The 21,000-nt window shown below is 37.6% G+C and overlaps 1 protein-coding gene across 3 annotated transcripts in view; it reads right to left on the minus strand.

Annotated features, from left to right (window-relative positions):
* The window catches only part of gpc6a (glypican 6a), a 135,948-nt gene that overhangs the window by 90,145 nt on the left and 24,803 nt on the right, over nt 1-21,000 (minus strand). For all 3 annotated transcript variants that reach the window (XM_019357548.2, XM_025905662.1, XM_003445765.5), the window contains exon 2: nt 17,724-17,882. In XM_019357548.2, coding sequence (XP_019213093.1) covers nt 17,724-17,882 — 159 coding nt within the window. The remainder of the gene's footprint in view (nt 1-17,723; nt 17,883-21,000) is intronic.

A 21,000-nucleotide genomic window follows, 5' to 3' on the forward strand; every position in this document is an offset into this window, starting at 1 on the left:
GCCTATGGAGGGAATTTGCATGGAAAAACACAGTGCGTTTTTTTGTCACACCGAATGCTAAGAGTAAACAAAGTAAAGACCCCGACAAGGCTCAGTGTTGGAGGAACTGTGGAAGTGTATCTGCAGGACATTTTCATATTTTTTGGGAATGTGCCAAGATTGTCCCCTATTGGCTGGTAGTGATCACAGAAATCAATACCATGATGGGCTTGAACTTGGCCCCTGATTTCACTGTGTTTTATCTATGTGATTTGCCACAAGGACTGAGGAATTCAGACAAATATCTTTTATTGATATTATTGGCTGGTGCAAAGAAAGCTATAACTCGCAAATGGCTAAACGTGGATCCACCGTCATCCTTGGACTGGATAGGTATTATCAAGGAAATTTACACAATGGAGAGATTGACTTTTTCACTAAGACTGGCTGCGGATAAATTTGAGAAATACTGGAAAAAATGGGACCTTTACTCAAATGGAAAAATATTATAATTTCTGATACCATGTTTCAATGCTGTTGTTCAGCTATTTGATCTGATTGTACCATAAAGGGATATGTCCTTTTTTTTTTTTTTTTTTTTTTTTTTTCTTTTTTTGTTTGTTTGTTTGTTTGTTTGTTTTTTTGTTTTGTTTTTTGCTAGCCTGGATGCTCTGTGAATGTTGGGGGTCTGCGTGTTTTGTAAAAAATTATACAAAACTGTCAATAAAAAATAAAGTGTAAAAAAAAAAAACCTTTTTTGCTTTAATTTGAATTATTATGGCTTAGAGAGTTCATGAATATCAGAAATACAATACCTAAGATCAATCAGAAATAATTTATAATAAGTCTCAAAAGTTTCAAGATATAATAAGAAGTGTTAAACTTCTGAAAAGTGCATGTTCATTTATACACACAATACTTAGGGCTCCTTTACTACAAATTGCTGCATTATTGTTTTTTGGGATTGTGGCCATCAGCTTGCGGTACTGCCAAGCTGTTATTGAAGTCCAGGCTGCTCTGACAGTGGCCTTTAGCTCACAGATTATGGGGTTCAGGTCTGGTGAGTTTGTTGGCCAGTCAAGCACAATAATAACCTAGTCAGCAAATCCTTTGGTAGTAGTTTTGTCACTGTGGGGCGGTACTAAGTCCTGGTGGAAAAGGAAATCTGCATCGACATAAAGCTTGTCAGCAGATGGAGGCATGAAAGTGCACTAAAATCTCCTGTTGGATGGACTTGATAAAACACAGTGCACCAACACCAGCAGATTTCCCTTGTGGGAGCAATAAAGTATCTATCTATTGATCTGGATGACATGGCACATCAAATGATCACAGACTGTTGAAACTTCACACTGGACTCCAAACACCTCCAAACACATACTCAACATTTACTTTCATCTGAAAAAAGAGGACTTGGGAACACTGAGCAGCAGTCTAGTTCTTTTTCTCATCAGCCCACATGAGGAACGTCTGACATTGCATCTGGTTCAGGAGTTGCTTCGTAATAGAAATGTAACATCTGTAAATGGTGATGTAAATGGACTGGCTCTTCACTTTATACAATGTGCCTCATTCAACTACTTACACCCATTTACACATGCACTTTTTTCTATTGTTAAGTGTTTTCTATCTAACATTCAAAAGCTTCGGAAAGCAACTTGCATCAAGGAAATTTGGCATGCAGAAAGGAGCAGCCAGGGATTGAACCACCTTCTGATTAGTAGATGACATGCTCTACCACCTGAACTACAGCCACCCCACAGCCACGGTTGTAGCTCCTTTTCTGAAGATATCTGTGCATGGTGGCTCTTGATGCACTGATACCAGCCTCAATCCGCTCCTCATGAAGCTCTTCCAAGTTCTCCACTTTACTTTCCTTGACAATCCTCTCATCCTTGTTGCTTGTGTACCTTTTTCTACCACACCCATCTATCTGTCTGCCCCTCTATTCTAGTCAACTCTGCATTAATATGTTTTGACACAGCACTCTGCAAACAGCCAGTCTTTTCAGTAATGGCCTTCTGCGCCCTGCCTTCCCAATAGAGGGATGTCAATGATCATCACCTGGACAACTGTCAAGTCAGCAGCCTTCCCTATTATTGTGGTTGTATTTACTGAAATTGACCAAGAGATACACAGTATTTATATTCTTTACTCTAAATTAAATATTCTAAATATTTCAGGAAGTGGATTTCTGATTTTCCATAAGCCACAATCATTACCTTTAAAATAAAAAAATGCTTTAAATATTTGAGTTTATAGGAGAGACTACCTTTTTGAGTTAAATGACAAAACAATGATGTTTTAATGAACCTTATGCGTAAGTTCAATAATGAACATCTGTATTGACTCATCTGTCTGCTCTCCCAGATGTTTGGCTGCTAGTCTAGTGACTTCCACTTTCTCACGCTGTAAAACTCAATGCTGACATCACTGCCGTAGTCCAATCAGCCTCCACTCTGTGCACTTTAAATTGTAACTGCTCATCCTTCATTCTGTCATACAGACTCCCCATCTCTACCTCACGCAAGCCTCCATCTTATTTTCACCATTACTAGCATGTAGACTGCAGGCGGTCCTGCCCTAATTCCTGTCACCACTGGGATTCAGTTCTGCTGTGATGGGCCATCGGAATCTAATCACCAAATAGCGTAACTGAATTCTGTATATCAATAAATCAAGTTTAATTCCTTTTAATGATCTCTCCTTATTGAAACAATATTTTACATATGTGTATGGATGTGTGCCACTTCTCCCACGCAGAGTGGAGCAGACCACCCAACTCTGGCGACACAAAACCAGAGTACTTATCCGAACAACCTTTAAATGTAACACTGCGCTGATTCTTTGATTTATTACAATGATAAACATCAGAATGTAATATTTCAACGTCCACACTACAGTGAACTTTAAACCTTCCTGCTGGGCACGAGAGACACCGCATAAAGCACAAAACTTTTCCCATTATCATCTGCCTCAGTCACAGCCCTCTCCAGCAAGGACTCTGTCTCCCTGCACGAGGTACAGAGCCTTTTCTTGGCTCAAGCAAATGCTACAAAACATTCACAGCAGCTAGTTGGCTTGTTTTCAAAGTTAATGAGGCTTGAAGAGTTTTAGGAATGAGAAAAGTAGAGCACATTCTCACACTTCAGTTTTCCAGTGAGAAATGGACACTGTTCTTTTTATACACAAGGTCGTACTTCAGATTTAATGAGACACTGCGTGCATATTTGGGTACCGAAATAAATGCTGTAAGGCAGAAACATGAAGCCAAGAGAAATTTAAGATCTACATTTAATATTAATAAAGGGTGTTCCCGACCTTTTGCTCAATGCACGCTGAGATATTCTTCGGTTTGCACAACACTCAGCAGAATGAGAGGATATAGAAAATAAACAGTTTGAAAGAATGTTTACATTTGGATGCTACACTTGAATTCTGCAATGATCTGCCGAACGTTGTTGAAATTGTCATCCTTTTTTTTTTTTTACATCTATTGTTATATACTGTTATTCATATTTATTTTCAAGTATATATTAAACTCTCATTATGAACTTGAATTAAGACAAAGCCCTGAAAGCGACCCTCGTAACCTGACGTAGCAATCTACCTCAAATAAACAATTATTTAGCCCTTTACTTTTCCTTGTCAGTTACACTTGCTGAAACACCCGTCTCCTTTAACTGCAGCTTGCCTCTTGTCCTCCACCCAGTCTCTTGGTTATGAGCTCTAGAGAACAAAGAGCTCGTAACCAACCACTGCTTGTCGCTCTTTTGTTCCTTGTCTTCATTAAATGTCTTGTGTTCAGCATTTTCACTGCCTGCTGATTTGCCTTCTGGCCCCGTTGATGCTTGAAGAATGTTCTAACACTGAATTTACGCCAAATGTCTAAATTGTGACAAAAGTGAAAAAGAAAAACAAGGAAGGGGTGAAAAAAGACCTAAATGGATAAAAGACAACACTCCTTACTATATGACAAATCCTGGATACTGAAAGGTACAAATGACAGGATCAAGAAAAGGTTTGTTAAATCCTGTAACAGAGCCCCATAAATCAGCGCTTGTGTGTTTCTGAAAGCCCAATGAAAAGCCTAGCCTTGCATTGAAACCAAAAGATAAATGTTCTAGGCCTGACTGACACACCTGCAGAGTTGTGGGTTTAAGATTGTTTTCCTGTTGAATACTTAGCCGAATCGCTGTTCACCTGACATCCCAGAGCTCAGAGCAAGCTGTCAGCACGGAAAGATAAAAAACGGTTGTTTTGAAAGAAAAGAACTGGAATGGAATTAGTGCTACTTTATCCTGGTAAACACAGTTCTGGGATGGAGAGAGCCAAAAACACATGGCTCCAGAGCCCAGGTTTCAGTGCTCTCAGTGGGAAACAGGAAGAACTGGGAAGAGAAGTCTTAGATGGAGTGTTGTTACAAAGGTCTGACTTTGGTGAGCCATCTCTGCTGACCATATTCTCCCGGCTCCTGATCATCCTGAAAACTCGAGTTGAGGCTCGAGAGAGGTGATGACGTCTGGCAAGTTGTCTAAAGACTGCATATTGGGGGTGCATGGAGTTATTACCCGACTTAGGTAGCTGCTTCTAGTCTCTGCTTGAGGCTAACACCTCAAGGTTACATACACAAATCTCACAATTAACTGTCAGCATTTGGGTACAGGGTGCAAGATGTATATATCTTATATGCCTTATCACACTGCATAATTTTTTAAACTGTCAGCAACCCACTGTTTTAAACTGAAAATGCAAGTAATACAATCCAGAAAGTATTATAAATTTTGATGCTAGCTGAGGTATCCTTCATTTTGGTAAGATAAGGCATCATGACTAAAAAGTCAATTCATTACTTTTTCAAGACACTGCAGTACTTTTGAGTAATGAATTTAATGCTATTAATAACTACAATATAAATGTAGTTTTAAAAAGAAAATAACACATCATAAGCAGCATTAGACTGCACTGGATCCGAAAGTATAAACTATAATTCTGGGAACATTCTTGTATTTTATTCCTAAAGCAAAAAGTAGTTACTAACTTAACTGCTTTCAGACTCAACTTTATATTTAACCACAATTAGCAAATCCACAGTTGTTTCACAGTTTATCACCTTTGCTGAGGCCGCCTCTGTATCTTCCAAGATCTGACACAGAGTTCAGCATTGAGAGGCACAGGATAAGTCAATAAGCAAAGCTTTAAAAAGCCTTGATTCTTTTCATGGACGATATTCATGCAATTTGAATAGCAAGGAGCAAATTGGCTGCACACACCATTACATTACTGTGACCCTGTGGATAAGCAGCTTTGTCTCAACCTGGCTGTTGGAGTGCCTCTCCCCATGAAAGCTTCCATGCAGAGCTTTGTCAGACTAATCCATCCTCCGGAGTGTTTCCTGCGTCTGACTGAGAACACTGAGGTTCTCAGACAGGAAAAAAAAGTATATCATTTTAAAATGAAGGTTAACTTTTCTCTAGGCAAGATCGGGAACTACACTTCAGTTGTGGAATTCCAGTCAATCAACCTTCAGTGACACAGCCAGTGATGTTAGTCAGTGTATTATGTGAATATTACACTTGCAGTATGCAGTACGTCTAACATTTGTATGTATGATATGAGTGACTGCAAATCTTTTAACGCCTTAAGGGCATGCATGTGCACGAGTGAGTTTTAGGATCTGAGAATGAGGCAACATCAGAAAAACTGCACAAATATTTCAGAGGAAACAGACGACAGCATGTTCACACGTAGGACTTCTGTTTTGAGTTTGAAAATTTGCCTTCATAGTGTCAGTTGTTGGAATATATTAGAATATGTTGCAGGGCTATACGACCTAGATAGAAACTGATTTTCTTATAATTTCCCATAAAGTCTAAATGACTGTTTTGGTCATTTTTTTAAGATGGGAAATATTTCTTTAATATTTCCCAATTGTACCATTTAGTTGTGCTCAGATTGAAATGAGCCAAGAAACGAGTAATTTTCATTTCATCAGCTGAATGGAACCTAAAGCATTAATTCAGTTAAATCAATAAACAATCACCAAAATAAGCACTTCAGGCAAACAGGCAAAAAGATTCAATTTCAAACAGGTTGGGGTTCACCGTCCAATAATGGGACGTTTTCCATCTTCTAAGGTCAAAGTCTGCAAAAAGATTTTTCTACTCTTCAAACACCTGAATAAGACGAACTGGTAAAAGCCATTTTACAGTTTTTCTATTGTGAAATGATTCCTGAACTACATAAAAACGGCCTTGAAGCAAGTGCTTTGGCTACTAGCCATTTTTTCTTTTCGAATAATATAAATTATTATTAATATATTGTTACACCACCACATCAATCACACATTATAGACAAATATAAAAAAGTATATAAGGATAATAAAAAATGGTTCAATCAGCAATGCAGAAAAAAAATCAGCCTTTCTTTTTAGCTCTCCTGATGTCAACTCGCTCTTACTGCAATCTATGCATATGGCATGACATGCCAATTACTCACTGTCACATCTCAAGTGGATGCTGAACTAAAATTATACCAACCTCAGAGTCCCCATATTCACTCGAATTTAAATGATGCATGGAAATCAAAAGGAGGTGAAACCATAGGAATCTATGAGGGAAGCATATCAGCAACTTTGCAGGAGGGGGGTAACATTTTTCATCTGTCGCAGCAGACGGCATGATCTCAGCTGTAGTCGGAGCAAACTCAATATCCTAAGGATAGGATTTTTCGTAAGTGAGTTTTCACAGTGTATGTGTTTCAATATGTGACACAAAGTTTAAATTTAATAAATATATTGAAAAGAAGAATCACATTGCACCACACCTATGGATTTCCTCCTCTTTTTTGCTATAGCAGCTTGTGGGAAAGGCATGCCTCTCATAGCCTCTCCTTGAAGCTCACCAGTGGGAGAGACTTAACAGTGTCCAGACCATGCAGAGCCATCCATCCTGAAGTGCAAAAGTGACACAGGGCTGCAGCCTGTGCCAGATGATGGAGGCTGCCACCAACTCCCAGCTAAAACACTGCTGGACAGACCCCATTCACTCAGTCCTCGGAGATTTACCGTCTTCCTGACATTCACTTAGGATAACACAGGGACACCAAAACAGAGGTTATTTATTTATGAATACTTCCAGGAACCGTGTGCCCTCATGGTTTTAGATTTCATTAGAAATGGGCATGCAATGGAAACAGGGGTTTCAACTTTAGGGGTTAAATCAATGTATGGCCTGTCCTCACCAGCGTTCTGCTCTGTGTAATTTAGTGTCATCTCCGGTGTAATGAAGGTCTTGTACCATCCGATGCTTACCAAGTCCTGGAGTGTCCTTTGTGTCTCATGCATTTGTTTTATGTTCTGTTTAGTGTGTCCTCTACTAGGAGATGTAGCGCTCGGAGTACAGTCATGGTGTCTTTGATTTGTCCATTTTAATCCAATAAAGTTTTCTTTGGAGCAGTTTTTTGTTAATCCAGGGTGTGAGGTGCCAATATGTTCGATAAGTAACGCTATAATACATCTATATTTTATTATTTAATTTTCTCTGTATTATTTTGGGCTCTAACCTTATAATATAAAACGCATTAAGACGACTGTTGTGATTTAGTGTTATATAAATACAATAGAATTGAATCTTATAATTGACATTTCATTTGAAACTAAATTACAAATCATCATTATTCTGGATTAACTCCTGTTTACAGTGCATATAGCAACCCCTGTAAAAACGTTACTTTAAGCCTAGTTGACCATGTCATCTGTAGACAAATTATATATTCAAAAGAATTTAAAATAATTATTACATTTTTATCCATTATCCATTACAAATTGCAAATTGTTTTTATTTTAAAAATATCTGCAAGATGTGCAATTATATATCAAATGATATGTGAATGTATGTACTGTAAATTTCTTTAGTAAGAGCATACAGAGAGTTCACACACTTATGTCTGTTAAATGAACACGCAGTTAGCCAAACTCAGTCAGCGTTTAGTGGGAAAATCTGGTGCAAGATCAAAGTGCAAAATCTCACCAGAATTTTGCAGTGTGCATGAAGTATAACCTCCTTTTTAAATTCATTCAGTGTTTAAATTAATAATGCCGGATGTTATATTATGCACAAAGCATAATGGGAATTACAAATCAGTCCACAAACTCAAATACTCAGTTTGCAACAATGGAGCCTATGTTCAAGCTATCACTTAAAATTACAGAAGCAAAACAGGAGATTATAACTTGTCAAACTGTGGATATTAAGGATCTTTAGGTAAACTTGCTGTCTTTAAAAAATATGATGCTTTTAATGACAAAACTGCTGATTAGAATTCTAGTTCATAACTTCAGAGCTGAAGTGGGGGGATAGCATAATGAGGACCTTTGAGATCCTGTTTTGATGTAACTATTTGATGTCAGCAATGAACGGTGGGCATTTTCAAAGTTTCACTTGCTAAGTACTTCAATGAATGTCAAACATAAATAATAAATGTAAAAGAATCTAAGTTCGTGATGTCTGGGAAAGTTAGCAGAGGTTTTATAAATCCATGAATGGTATCAAACCTCTGGTTAGGATACAATGGCTTTAAATTCAGCTCAGAACAGGCGTAGCGCTGTGGGGGGGTTTCTCTGTAGAGGGGGAACTATGCAGTGGAAATTGATGAACCTCCTGAAAAATGCTTTGCTGTTAACATTATGCATTAAATGCATACAGATTAAAAAGGCACATTCCTTAAAGAGGAATCAATAGCACTGAGGACCCCAAGTATCCTTTGTTAAAAGGCTTTCTTTCAGAGGGAGATGCAAAGAGAAGATGCTGTGAAGAAGTGCAGGACACACCATCAGTGTCGTTCTCTTTGAACAAATCCCCCAATGTCATAGCAATGCAGTAAATACACAAAATATTATCTTTTGTCTAAGTTGTTGACATAACGTCTTATTTAAAGGATAAGTAGAGTGTGCTATTTGTTCACTTGAAACCCAACCATTTGTATCTCAAGCTTTAAATCCATTTCTCGACTGGCCCCAATTTAAATTTTAATGCAGCCCAACATGCATTCACAAAACTTAATTGAAGGTGGATTTGTGTGTGAGACTATTAAGACAAAAAGTTACTATATGTTGGTTCACAGGCCTCCATCTTTCACTCTGATTTTGAAGTGCAGTGACTCATCCTCTGGTTTCTCATCAGAGCTTGTTTTTCTACTCAATGTTTCAAGGGGGGCCACAACATCATATGCGAGGCTACTGTGCTGACTACAAGGAGCGCCTTCTATTGGCTCCCACCTCATTCATCCCTGCGTGCGTTCTGTGATTCACGAACAACTCCAATGCACTAAACAAGTCGTGTAAAAACTATCAAGATTTAACTCAAGTAGCCTAGAAAAACTGTCAGCTGTTCGGATTTTTGTCATTTATGTTATGTCTGAGCCACTTCATGTGTAAATAAAATAAAGAGAATAAAGACAAAATCTCTAAAATGCAATAAGCCCAGTTGTGCTTTCTCCCCATCTGCCAGCTTACACAGTCCAGTAGAAGCCTGTGAATTTGTAAAGATGACAGATTAGAGAGAATAGGGTGCTGTGTTCAAGTCAGTCTTGGTTTAAGTCGGGTGTGAATAAGTGATTGTTGAAGAGAATGAGGGACACAACACCTCTCAGTGTTGAGCAGAGATCTACTGAGGCAGGATCAAAGAACTCAGTCAACCAGGGCACTGCTCAATGCAGACTGTAGTCAACCAACCACACGCTCTAATCTCTTGCTCAGGTCTTGTGAGAGAACAGAAAAGTATCAACCAAACTGAATTTAATGAGCATCTACCGTACAACTAGAGCAAATAGTAAACAGAAAGGTAGAGACAGATATCTCAAACTTCTCTCCAGTTCTGCCTTTTAAACTCCTCCAGAACTACCAATCATTATTTTGACATAATGCTCAATTACACTTGTATAAAAAGGAGAACAAGAAATCTGAGTTAATGTAATCTTTCAGCGATAAAGCGGTGGCATACTTTGTAATTTTACCATATGAAAGTTGAAATACTGTAGCTCCAAGCAAAGAACAGGAACAAAATGACAGATTAAATTCTTATGAAGCCAGGAACTTTTTCTGCACCTTACAGCGGCTGATATGAAAATTTGAGATTAAATTCTTATCATACCGTTGACCCTCTGAAGTGTAAGTCATTGTGAGTCACAGAGATAGTTGAAACGTCCTGGATCTAACCTTAACAAAGAATGTAAATATATTTTTGATGCATGTCGGGTAAAATGATTATTTACTTTGTGATTACTTTGCATAAAGAAATATTTAAAAATAAATAAATAAATACTGTGTTTACCTAAGGGTAAGAGGTCGTTTAAAGTTAGGGAGTTGGGGTTTAGGTTGTATATTCTATTTGGCATTTGGTAATTGACACTTATAAATAAATAAAAAATAAAAAACAACGCATAATTACAAATACATACAGAATTAAATCAGATAAATCTTTTGGTAAGTCACACCACACTACACTGATCTCATTCTCAGTCTCACAGCAATCAAATTCACAGATTCCAAAGCCAAACAATGAATCAGTTTCATTGTCACGTTGTTACATCTTCCAATTTTACATGAATCTCTTTAGGCAAAGTAAACACAGCTTCACAAAAAAGCATTATACGGACAAGTGATTTGTGTCCCACAAGTATACAATGTGGGCATTGCTCTAGAGGTAGTTTGTGTGTGTGTGTGTTCCTGAAACTTGGATCCTCTACCAATGGGCTGGGAGTTTGAGGGGTAAGGACAGTATCTTAGATGTTCCCAGGACGGCACTGTTCTGCACAGAAACTGCCTGGAATCTGTTGGGGTCTCAGCTCCTAATGCTCATTTTACCACCTGTACTATTTTAAACTTTACTATCCGCATCTGTTATAGGTGTTCATTTAGCCCCTGCTACGTCTCTATTTTCTTGCCACCTGTATCACAGTGGTCTCCTGCTCCTGTATGCATTGATGGTACATCCCTTTTATGAGTTCTTCCTTCAGTTCCTCATCACTGTCTGTCTTCAGCTGCCTGAGGGAATCTTGGAATAGCTCATCTCGAGGTGCCATCTTCCTGATGTATTCATGGATGTTCCGTGTTTCATCCTGGATTGTGGCTCTGACACTCATTAATACTCGCCATCCTGCTTTCCATTGCTCGTAGAGCCTGAGGGTTCTGGAACTTTGTTGCAGACCCTCATGTATTGTGAGGAGTTTTCATGTCTTGACATCAGTGGTATCTGTCTCCTCCTGTGGTCAGCTTATTATTCCAGCTGGGTATCTGATGACAGGTAGGACGAATGTATTGATGGCTTGGATCTTATTCCTAATGTTCAACTGGTTTCTCAGTACCTGTCTTACATTCTAGAGGTTGGCCTGTGGGATACCAAGGTACTGGCCAGCTATTCTTTATATCTGCTATTTTGCCATCTGGTAGCTCCACCCCTTCGGTCTGGATCACTTTCCCTTTGTGTGTGTGTGTGTGTGTGTGTGTGTGTGTGTGTGTGTGTGTGAGTCTGTGGAGCACTTTCAATCTCAAATCACTTGACTGAGCATGAGGCACCTTTTATCATGGTTCATCCTCAGCAATTAATCTTTAACAGATGCGATGCAATTCTCTCCCTCTCTGCCTGTTTCATACACAGAGTCTCTTTCTCTGTATTTCAGTGTCTCTCCAGCTTTTGCGCTCACACATAAATACTGCAAATATTTATCACATTTTGTGTGCCTAATTCAAGTTACCTTAGGGCACGTACTAGGCTAAACAGAGAACACTAATAATTTCAGAGAATTATAAAAGTACATTTTTGTGTGGGGAAAAAAATGGAGATTTGCATTATGCACTGCAAAACTGGTTGTGAGGTTCCTTTCTTACAGCCTGTTCTATGTCTTGGACTGGAATATTACTGAACTCCAAATCTCTCTGGGAGAATATATGGCATACTGAGAGATGGGGTAAAAGGGTCCTCAGCCGGATTATTGGACTTGCAGAATACCCAAGCCTAAATTCTAGTGTGCAACAGTCATTCATGGCAGCAGGATTGCTCAATAATGCATCAAAACCCACAGGCCTCCAGGGGAAGCAGTCAGTAATCAAAAAGTAAGTTAAGGTTTTCATAATAGGGCCCTATAAATAACTGAGGACAGAAATGAGGGCATGTAAAATTGATGAGGGATGATTCAAACCCCACGAGGTGGATGGAGCTTAACGCAAGGAGAAGGGATGCGATGTTGAGTGGCCCGGTGATACGGGCATATGTAGAAGGTGGAATTGCACAAGTGATTTGTGTCCCGAGTGTTACCACATAAACGCACAGATATACAATATGGACACTGCTCTAGAGGCAACGTCTCTGAAATGGTGCTATTAATGTAGAAATACGCCCCTGCCTTCAAACTATTCTACTGAACATTTAAAACAGCCTAGCAACAATTTCATAACCTGTGGCTACCTATTAAGCTTTTACAGAAGAAGAACTCTGCTGCACATTTATATTATTTAATCAAAACCAAGACTGCGGTTCAGAAATTACATACATTTTCAAGCTTTAATATGAGCCAACAAAACTGTGAATTACAAGTTTTTTTTAAATGTGGGAATTCATTTTCATATATTTGTGCTCTCTAGAACTGATGTGAGTGTGTGATTCAAAGAAAACGACATAGTACAACAGTCTGATATCTTGTCAATATGCAACAGTAAAGAGTGAAGGTTTGTCCTAAATGAGCACTTGCAGAAAAAAGACATCATCAGACAACTAATTCGACCTTTTTTAAACTTTTAGTTGGGATAAACAGTAATAGTTGATATGACCCACTGATAGCGGTGTTTGTCATTTTAACAGGTAAAACTGCAATTTGATTGTCTATAATTTATACACATAAGTAGTGCCCTTTATCTAAATTATGCATTTGAGCATTGAAAACAATCTCTTATCAGGCCTTCAGTCTTTGTCTAAAAATTATACAAATAAGCTGATTTTACCAGTTAAAACAATATAACTGAATTTCTACTGCGCTGTTGTTCCAAGGACATGCAGGTATTGTCCTCAGTTGACTGCCAACCTGTCAGATGGCTCATTTAACATTTGGCAGTAACAAATTTGAAAGAAACCACCATTGATGTTTTTGGCCAGTAAAACATTGATTTCTCGCTTCTTCCAACTATACTCACTACACAGTTTTCAGTTTGTATCACACAGGGAGGATTTTAGACATGTATTCAGCCAAGGATGACAAAAATGCCCTAACTCAAGATTCATTAGTGTCTATATTTTATACCGAAGGTCCTTCGTTTCCTCTTCAACCTGCATAAAGAAATTTTGTTTATATAATAGAATAATAGAAAGTTAAATTAAGCAATCATTTCATTTTTGAAAAGATTTATATTCAAGGATGTTTATACGGGCTAAGATGGAGTGTACACAATAGCTTTTCTTTTTTTCCCAGAAAGCCAGCATAGTTTTTCAATTGTTCACAATTGCATCGCCTCATACTTATACAATGCTAAAAACACCAGGCACTTGAGGCAGTGAGCTTTTAATCTGCAATGAGGAATGCATGGTCAGCTGTTCACCTCACCCCCCAAAGCTAAAGAGGTTCATCTCTGGGTAAAACACTGTTTGTCACAGTCCCTTCTTTGCACAGCCATCCATTTACAGAGGCTGATGGGACCAATAACACACCAGGCAACTACCACATTTTACTTGTACAAGTGCTAACAACAGCGGAGAAAGTTAATCCTGCTGGTTTTTGAGTATCCGAGCTAATGGAATTTTAAATACAGTCTAAGAATTGTTTTAATACTTGGATAAAAATCCTTTGCAGTCATTTAATCCCTAAAGTCTAGAGCCCTTGGACACCCTTGGTTTCCTCTCTTCAGATGCTCTGTTAGGCCTTTACTGCAGCTGCCTTCAGTTGCTGCAGGTTTGTGGGACTCTCTGCATTCAGTTTGGTCTTTAGTAACTGAAAAGCATCGTCTGTTGAGTTAAGATCAGCATACTGGCTTGGCCATTGAAGACTATCCCATTTCACTGCCTTGAGAAAGACAGTGTTGTTTATGCAGCTTGCTTTGGGTCATTCGGGTCATTATCCATTTGTAGCATGAAATGCTATCCACTCAGTTTTGCAGCAATTGGCTGAATCTTAGCAGCGAGTATAGCTCTGTACACTTTCACACAATTAATCTTGCTACTTCTATTAGCAGTTATATTATCAATAAACATTAATCACCTGGTTCCACTGGCAGCCATACATGCCCACGCTATAACACTGTCTCCACCATGTTTGACAGATAATGTGGTATGCTTCAGATCATAGGCTGTTTCTCTCCCTATCCATAATTTTACCAGCTATATCAGACGTTTCCTGACAAAGTATAGTCTGACCCGCCTATTCTTGTGTGTAAACCCTCTGTACCTCCTCGGGAATGTTCCTGACTTGAATAGAGGTTGTAAAGGTTTTTTTCTTAAACAAGGAAATAATTCTGCGATCATCCACCTTATTTGTCTTCTGTGGTCATTCAGGTCTTTTGGTGTTGCTGAGCTGGTCAGTGCATTCATTCTGTGATTTGGTTTTCTAGCCTATATTAACCTGCTAAGCTTGCACTGATATTTCCTTGGATTTGGTATTGAGAGTTCCAATGAGCAGCTACCAAATACAAGTTGAACACTTGGAATAATCTCTTCATTTGCTCTTTTATTAAACCCCTTTAATTAAAGCTAAAAGTCTACAATTTAATCATATTTTAAGTGTTTGATTTCAAATCCACTGTGTGAGTTTACAGACATAAAATTTTTAAAATTGTGTTACTCTGCAAAAACGTATGGACCTAAACGTAGGTAATGCTTGGTAAACTACATTAGCAGCATTCAGCTACAACCAGACTCAAGCAACAGATTACTATTATTAATTATGGAAAAAACAGTGCACCTACAATTTATTTTTTCCATCTGACTAGTTCAAAAGAATGCATGATATCTTTAGCTAGTGTATAAAAGCAAGCCTTGGATGGCACAAGCACACAAGTGTAAATGGCATTAAACACCACAGAGCCTTGGTTTAAAGCCCTGTGAGCTCTAGCAGTTATACAGGGATTAAAGTGGGCCTGAACAACCTGGAACAACGTTCTGGCACCTTCGATTAATGAGTAATTAAATAGGCAGTTTAACACTAAATACTATCAGGCAAGTTCATTTTTCATTTGATACAGTCCAGCGGTGCTTTCAACTGTTGTCACAGAGACAGTAAAATCATGACTCCAGCTGCATGCCTCCTCTTTTCCTTCTTATCCGTGTCATGCACTCATGCTGTCGATGTCAATAGTTTCTGTTGCCGTATATCAGCATCTATCCACCTCTACTGAAGAGGAGAGAGCATGAACCAAGCAACTTTTTCTTTAAGTGGCAGGTTATTTCAGATGCAGCATTTGAAACAGCTCAACAAATATCAGTGAACACACAAACTGTTTTTGTGCATCTTGGTGCACAATCTGTCTGCTAGCTTAAGGTACAAAGGCTCTGTTTTCCAGGGAGAAAAAAAACACTGACATGAGATAATTTTACTCTCAGAGATGGAGAAAGATATATAGGAAGAAAATATAGCAGCAGAAGCTGACAGATCATATTTAAAGGTAAGGACTGCCCTGCAAATGACGTTTAATAAAATAGATATTTAGTAAAAAAAATTAATTGTGTTGGATTGCTTTTAATCGGACTGTGGATCTGTATATGATGAAGTTATCTAGTTATATTAGAAGCACTTTGAAATATGTTTTTCAATGAGAAAAAAGTTACACTCCACATCCATTATATGTCCCAATTATTGACATTTAAGGGAAACTGTATATTAACAATGTTTGTTTTATTATCTTATATTACGTTGATTTGAATTGCCATCAACATTTAACCAAACATTATCATTGTATTAATTAAAATACTGTTGAAAGCTGAATGTCATTAATAAGGTGAATCTCAATTAATTTTCAGAGAAACAGTTTTATTATTAAAGACAGCTAAGCTGAGCTGTCATATGGTCAGGATGTTGAGTTATGCTCATTTTTAGGCTTTCGTTTCGGTTTTATGGTGGCGTCAGATCACGCTTACGAAGGCTCTGACTCTTGTATTTGCTCATCAGCAAATCTTTAGTGAACTATGATTAAAAGACTTGGGTCATCATTCAGCCTGTATAGCCACGTATAAACTGTTTACATCCCAGTGCTGTAATATAAAACAACCATAACACCTGTGTTTGATTCATGACTATAACATTTAAATTGAGCAAATACAAACATGGTTTACTGGTTCTAGGATTTCAGTTGTAGGAACTACGACTATGCAATTTAGTAGAAATGTGAAGTTTTGCATTTTGCAGCCATTATTTCTGGTAATTACATAGAAACTATGACACACATTTCCACAAATTACTTGAAACTTGCCTTAATAATCTTTTAACATTCAATTACAAACAGGCCGTTTTCCTGTGGAAATAAGGTATTTCCAATATTATGATACAGTAATACAATCTAAATATGTTAAAGCATCAAACAAAATTACCTTATTAGTATGAGGTTGCTACAAGTTTAATACATTTTAGTGCTACCATATTGTTACCAATATACTGCTAATGGACTGTAATAGAAATCTCTGCCTTTATTTCATATTGGGAAATATCTTTGAAAGCAAGTTAAATCATAAAAATTTTATGTTATTCAAATGCTGTACTGGACAGTATGTGCAGAATAAACTGGGTAAACTGGGCTGTTTGCAGTGTTCTTTTACAGTTTACAGTTATGCTGAACTGGTGCAGGGCAAGCTGTGGTATCCATGTTCATTACTATGATCTATATTTATCAGATCAGACTAGAGATTCTGTGCATACAGTTTTTATTTCTTCTTGACTATGGAAATTAAAGTTAATTCAGACACTGCTTTAAAATAACCACCCAAATAAAGCAAAGGATCGCTGCTGAGTAACAGGACTTGGCTAGGAGTCAGTTTGCATTTAGGTGATGATATTTTTTGGTAACACTTGCCAAATTCCACATTTATACCAGCTTCATAGTGGCTAGCGATCAGAAATCTGCCTTGATGGCTCGTGTAACATCTGCTTGTATATTGCAGAATGTAGATGGCTAAATTCAGAATGAGTAGGAAACCTCAAAAGCAGCATGAGACCAGACCAGCTGATCACAGCCTGTTTAAAAACAAAGCACATGTACTGGAGCTCATAAAATATATTATTACATGACTTAGTCCAGAGTGAGTCATTTCCCCAGACTGCATTGCTTCACCAGAACAAAATCCCACTTTAACCCCTGCTTATACAGACAGGCTCATTAGAATGAAAATATTTTCAAAAGCCACATTAGTGCCATCTTTTACTGTCAAAATGTCAGTAAATTCACAGTGTATGTGCATAAGGAAGAACAAAATCATAGTGAGCTAGAGAGCCCTGTAGATAAAGAAAATCCAAATAATGCAGAACTGTAGTGAAGAAGTCAAGTTTAAAAGCAAGGCTCCAGAATAACCATCTTTAAACCAGATAAGATCATCTCTTATTAATAACAGTCAAAGTAATAATTAATCATGACATCAGTAGTCTGTAGTTACAAGTTTGACAGCGCTTGTCTCAGTACATTCAGCTTGGAGAGGTGGTGTCTGGGATATAAATTTCTATGAATCACAGTCTCTGCATGTTAAATAGATAAAACAAATCAATCTACTGGAACTTACCATCAAACTTTTTATGCCTGGAGACAAATGTTGTTCTCATTTTGTGGCTGCTCTCCTCAACCAATTTCTCAAACTCCAGTTTGCTCTGCTGGTTAAGTTTGTCCTCCATCTCTGACGTGCAGCAGGTGTATCCCTGAGGACAGACACGCAGGTGCTCACCTGAGGAAGACAGAGATGTAGAGCGGCATTTTTACACACGTCACCGCCTCGACATTCACATGCTCAAAAAGGCTGAACCGAGTCTTTGATCAAAATTCTCTTGTTATTTTGTCATTCTCATCACTGAGGCAATCAAAGTGGGCCGGACCGTAACAAACGGGGAAGGAAAATATTTGTCGGTCATTTGGAATCATCAATCAGAGAGTACCTGTGATAGCACAGCTCCTACACCTCATATAGAATTTTCCATATATCACAATGCAAAGCACTGCAATGATGACTGCTTTAATCAATATTATGTACATGAAATGAAAGGCACAGTGCTAAGTCATGTCAAGGAAATTTATTTATATAGCATAACACCACAAATTGGTCTCAAGGCTCTTACCAACATGCCCTTAGCTATGACATCAGCCAAACATTTAATTAAACTGCATGGATTAATTTATGATGTCTTGACTTTGGCACAGCAAGCTGTAAATGAACACTGACATATTTTTGCAATGGAAACAATTGCTTATTTACACATTCACCACATACCGAACAACGTTAACATTCATTTCAAGTCATGCTTCCTGACACGTGATGAAGCTAACTCTCCATTCTGTTCTGCTCGTGGTTTTTATCAAAACTGGAATGAAATATTTGTCTTTTTGGCTGCCAAATGCTCCATCATGTTCACCAGCTCGTTACTAACTGTGCGTGTTTGCTCTTTTGTTCAGAGCAGGAAGGCTACAATGAGCTTATCATAACTTTTTATTTTTCCTAAAAACAACTTTGCTCCAAAGATGAGACCAAAACAATATAAAGTTGCTAGACTGAAAGATGAGAATGTTGTTTTACAGTTTACAGCGATCAACTGCGTTGCACAGATGCACTGGTATCCATGGTCACTGTTAGGTGCCGGGGAGCAGCAGAGGCATTATAAGAGGCTGATAAGCCAGCGAAGGATATCAGATGTGACTGTATATTGTGCAGTTTTTATTTCCCACAGTCCATTAAAATGAAAGTTAATTTAGGCAGAGCTGAAAAACTCACACCATATTCTGCTTGCCACAAAAATAAAATTTAATATAAATGTTTCAATTTCTCAATATTTCTTCTTACACTATATCTCATGCACTCTGGTGTGATGTGCTGGCATAAGAACAACATTTAAAAGACTTATTTTAAAGACTGATTCACTCAGATTAAAAAAATGTTTTTGGCTTATTGTTATTTTACATAGTCGGGTGGTAAAATCACCAGCATTAAGACTTCACATGCCACCTGATTACAGTGATATTAACTCAAGGACAGCAGCATTTCTTTTTGCCTCGCTCGCTTACTTTTTTAACTTTCTACACTGCAAACAAAATTACACAGAAACTATCAGAAGACTGTCGAGGTATCAGTGGGAGTGAGTTAAGAAATACTTGTTGTAGTCCCTTTAAGAAGAAAATAAAAGATGCTGTGCATGCGTTCTGTAATGAGATGTTTTACAGAGCCTTGGACTCTCGTCTCCTTCTACATAATTTGATTTTGAAGCATTAATTTAATAAAGTGTGAAGTGTTTGACTATTACATCAGTTAGAGAAACATTCTCGAGTCCACTCAGACGTCAGTGTATAAAAGTGTAAACCAAACCAATGAACCGACTCTAAGATCCACAAAGAGAAATACTGGAACTGAAGGCCTGCAGAATTTTCAAAATTTGGAGAATTCACACTAGATTTTTTAAAAAAGTTTTACTTTACTGGATTTCAAGAAAGGCAACAGTCACTTAATTATGCCACATATCTGAAAATCCTTTCACTGAAAAAGTGAGGGGTTTAGTCTCATATCTGTGAATTATTCTTGGTGAATAAAGTCGTTTTCAAAAAGACTGATTTACTTAAAGGGATGAGGAAAATGATTCTGATGAAGTAAATAAATTACATCTACAGCCATAATACACAACACTATCTGCAGAAACCCGGTTTAACCAGAAGACCATAAAATCAGGTTTATTTATTACAATTATTAATCATTAAGGAAATATGTTTAGTATAAACTAAATGTATCAGTCAAGTATATTCAATGTCACCAGAGTCCATTAAATTTAAACATGGATAATCTACAGGTAATTATGTTAACTAATTAACTAATTTTGGGCATAAAAAGGACCAAGCCAGAATTAATTCTCCAGTTAATAAATGAAATATAAAACCAGATCCACAGAAAAAACAAAAAAATTGTTTGCCAAAAACCGAAACGAACGTCTAAATGCAAACAGAGGCTTTAATCAGTAAAAGTGACTAAGAGCTCCATGTGAGTGGTGTGTACGTACACACATCTTTTTTTATTTTTTTCACAGATGCTATTCAAAAGAAGTTTGTACTTTCATACTACTACCCATTTTAAGAAGTTTTTCCATTACTAATAAACTAAAATGTAAAATAAAATTTAAAAAATGTACCTTAAACTTTGATACAGTCAGAAAAGTGTTGCTAAATTCCAAAATCAAGGCTTTTTTTTAAAAGCGCTGCTATTAAAAACAAAAATACTTATCAAGTTGTGGTTTTTGTTTTTGTTACCTATTAAGTTCATGCTGTGATCTTTTTGCCAGAGCCACACAACCTTATAGGAAAGTTTAATCATTATAAGGAAAAAGAAAGTCCTCCCACACAAGCAAAAGCTCAGCGTCATAGTTTCTGTCAAACACTTCAACTGGTCAGAATGTGAGTTTTCATCTGGTTGTCTTCCTGCAGACACCAGCAGTTATTATCACATTATTATATTAGTGTTTTTGCCCAAGAAATATTTGGGCAATTTTTTTGGAAAAAAAATTACCATAATGCATACTGCATGTAATTTTTTTCTGCATGCATGTGGTATTCTATTTCCTCTTCTACGGAGAGCATCAGACATCATTATTAGTTGTTTTTCTTAAAGTCTGGCCAGCAGTCACATAAAATATTTGTGTTTTTCCCATTCTATCTATTAACATTTGGGAAAGATGAAATGAGTATCGATTTATCAGTGGAGGACAGAACAGAGAGATTGTAGGATTTCCTCTGAGGAACACAATGCAGGCACTGGCAGTGCACACTGATGCCCTGCATGCATATACAGTAAGCTGCAGATAAAGGAGCTGTGT

This window comes from Oreochromis niloticus, linkage group LG1, assembly GCF_001858045.2.
Source record: "Oreochromis niloticus isolate F11D_XX linkage group LG1, O_niloticus_UMD_NMBU, whole genome shotgun sequence".
NCBI lineage: Eukaryota > Metazoa > Chordata > Actinopteri > Cichliformes > Cichlidae > Oreochromis > Oreochromis niloticus.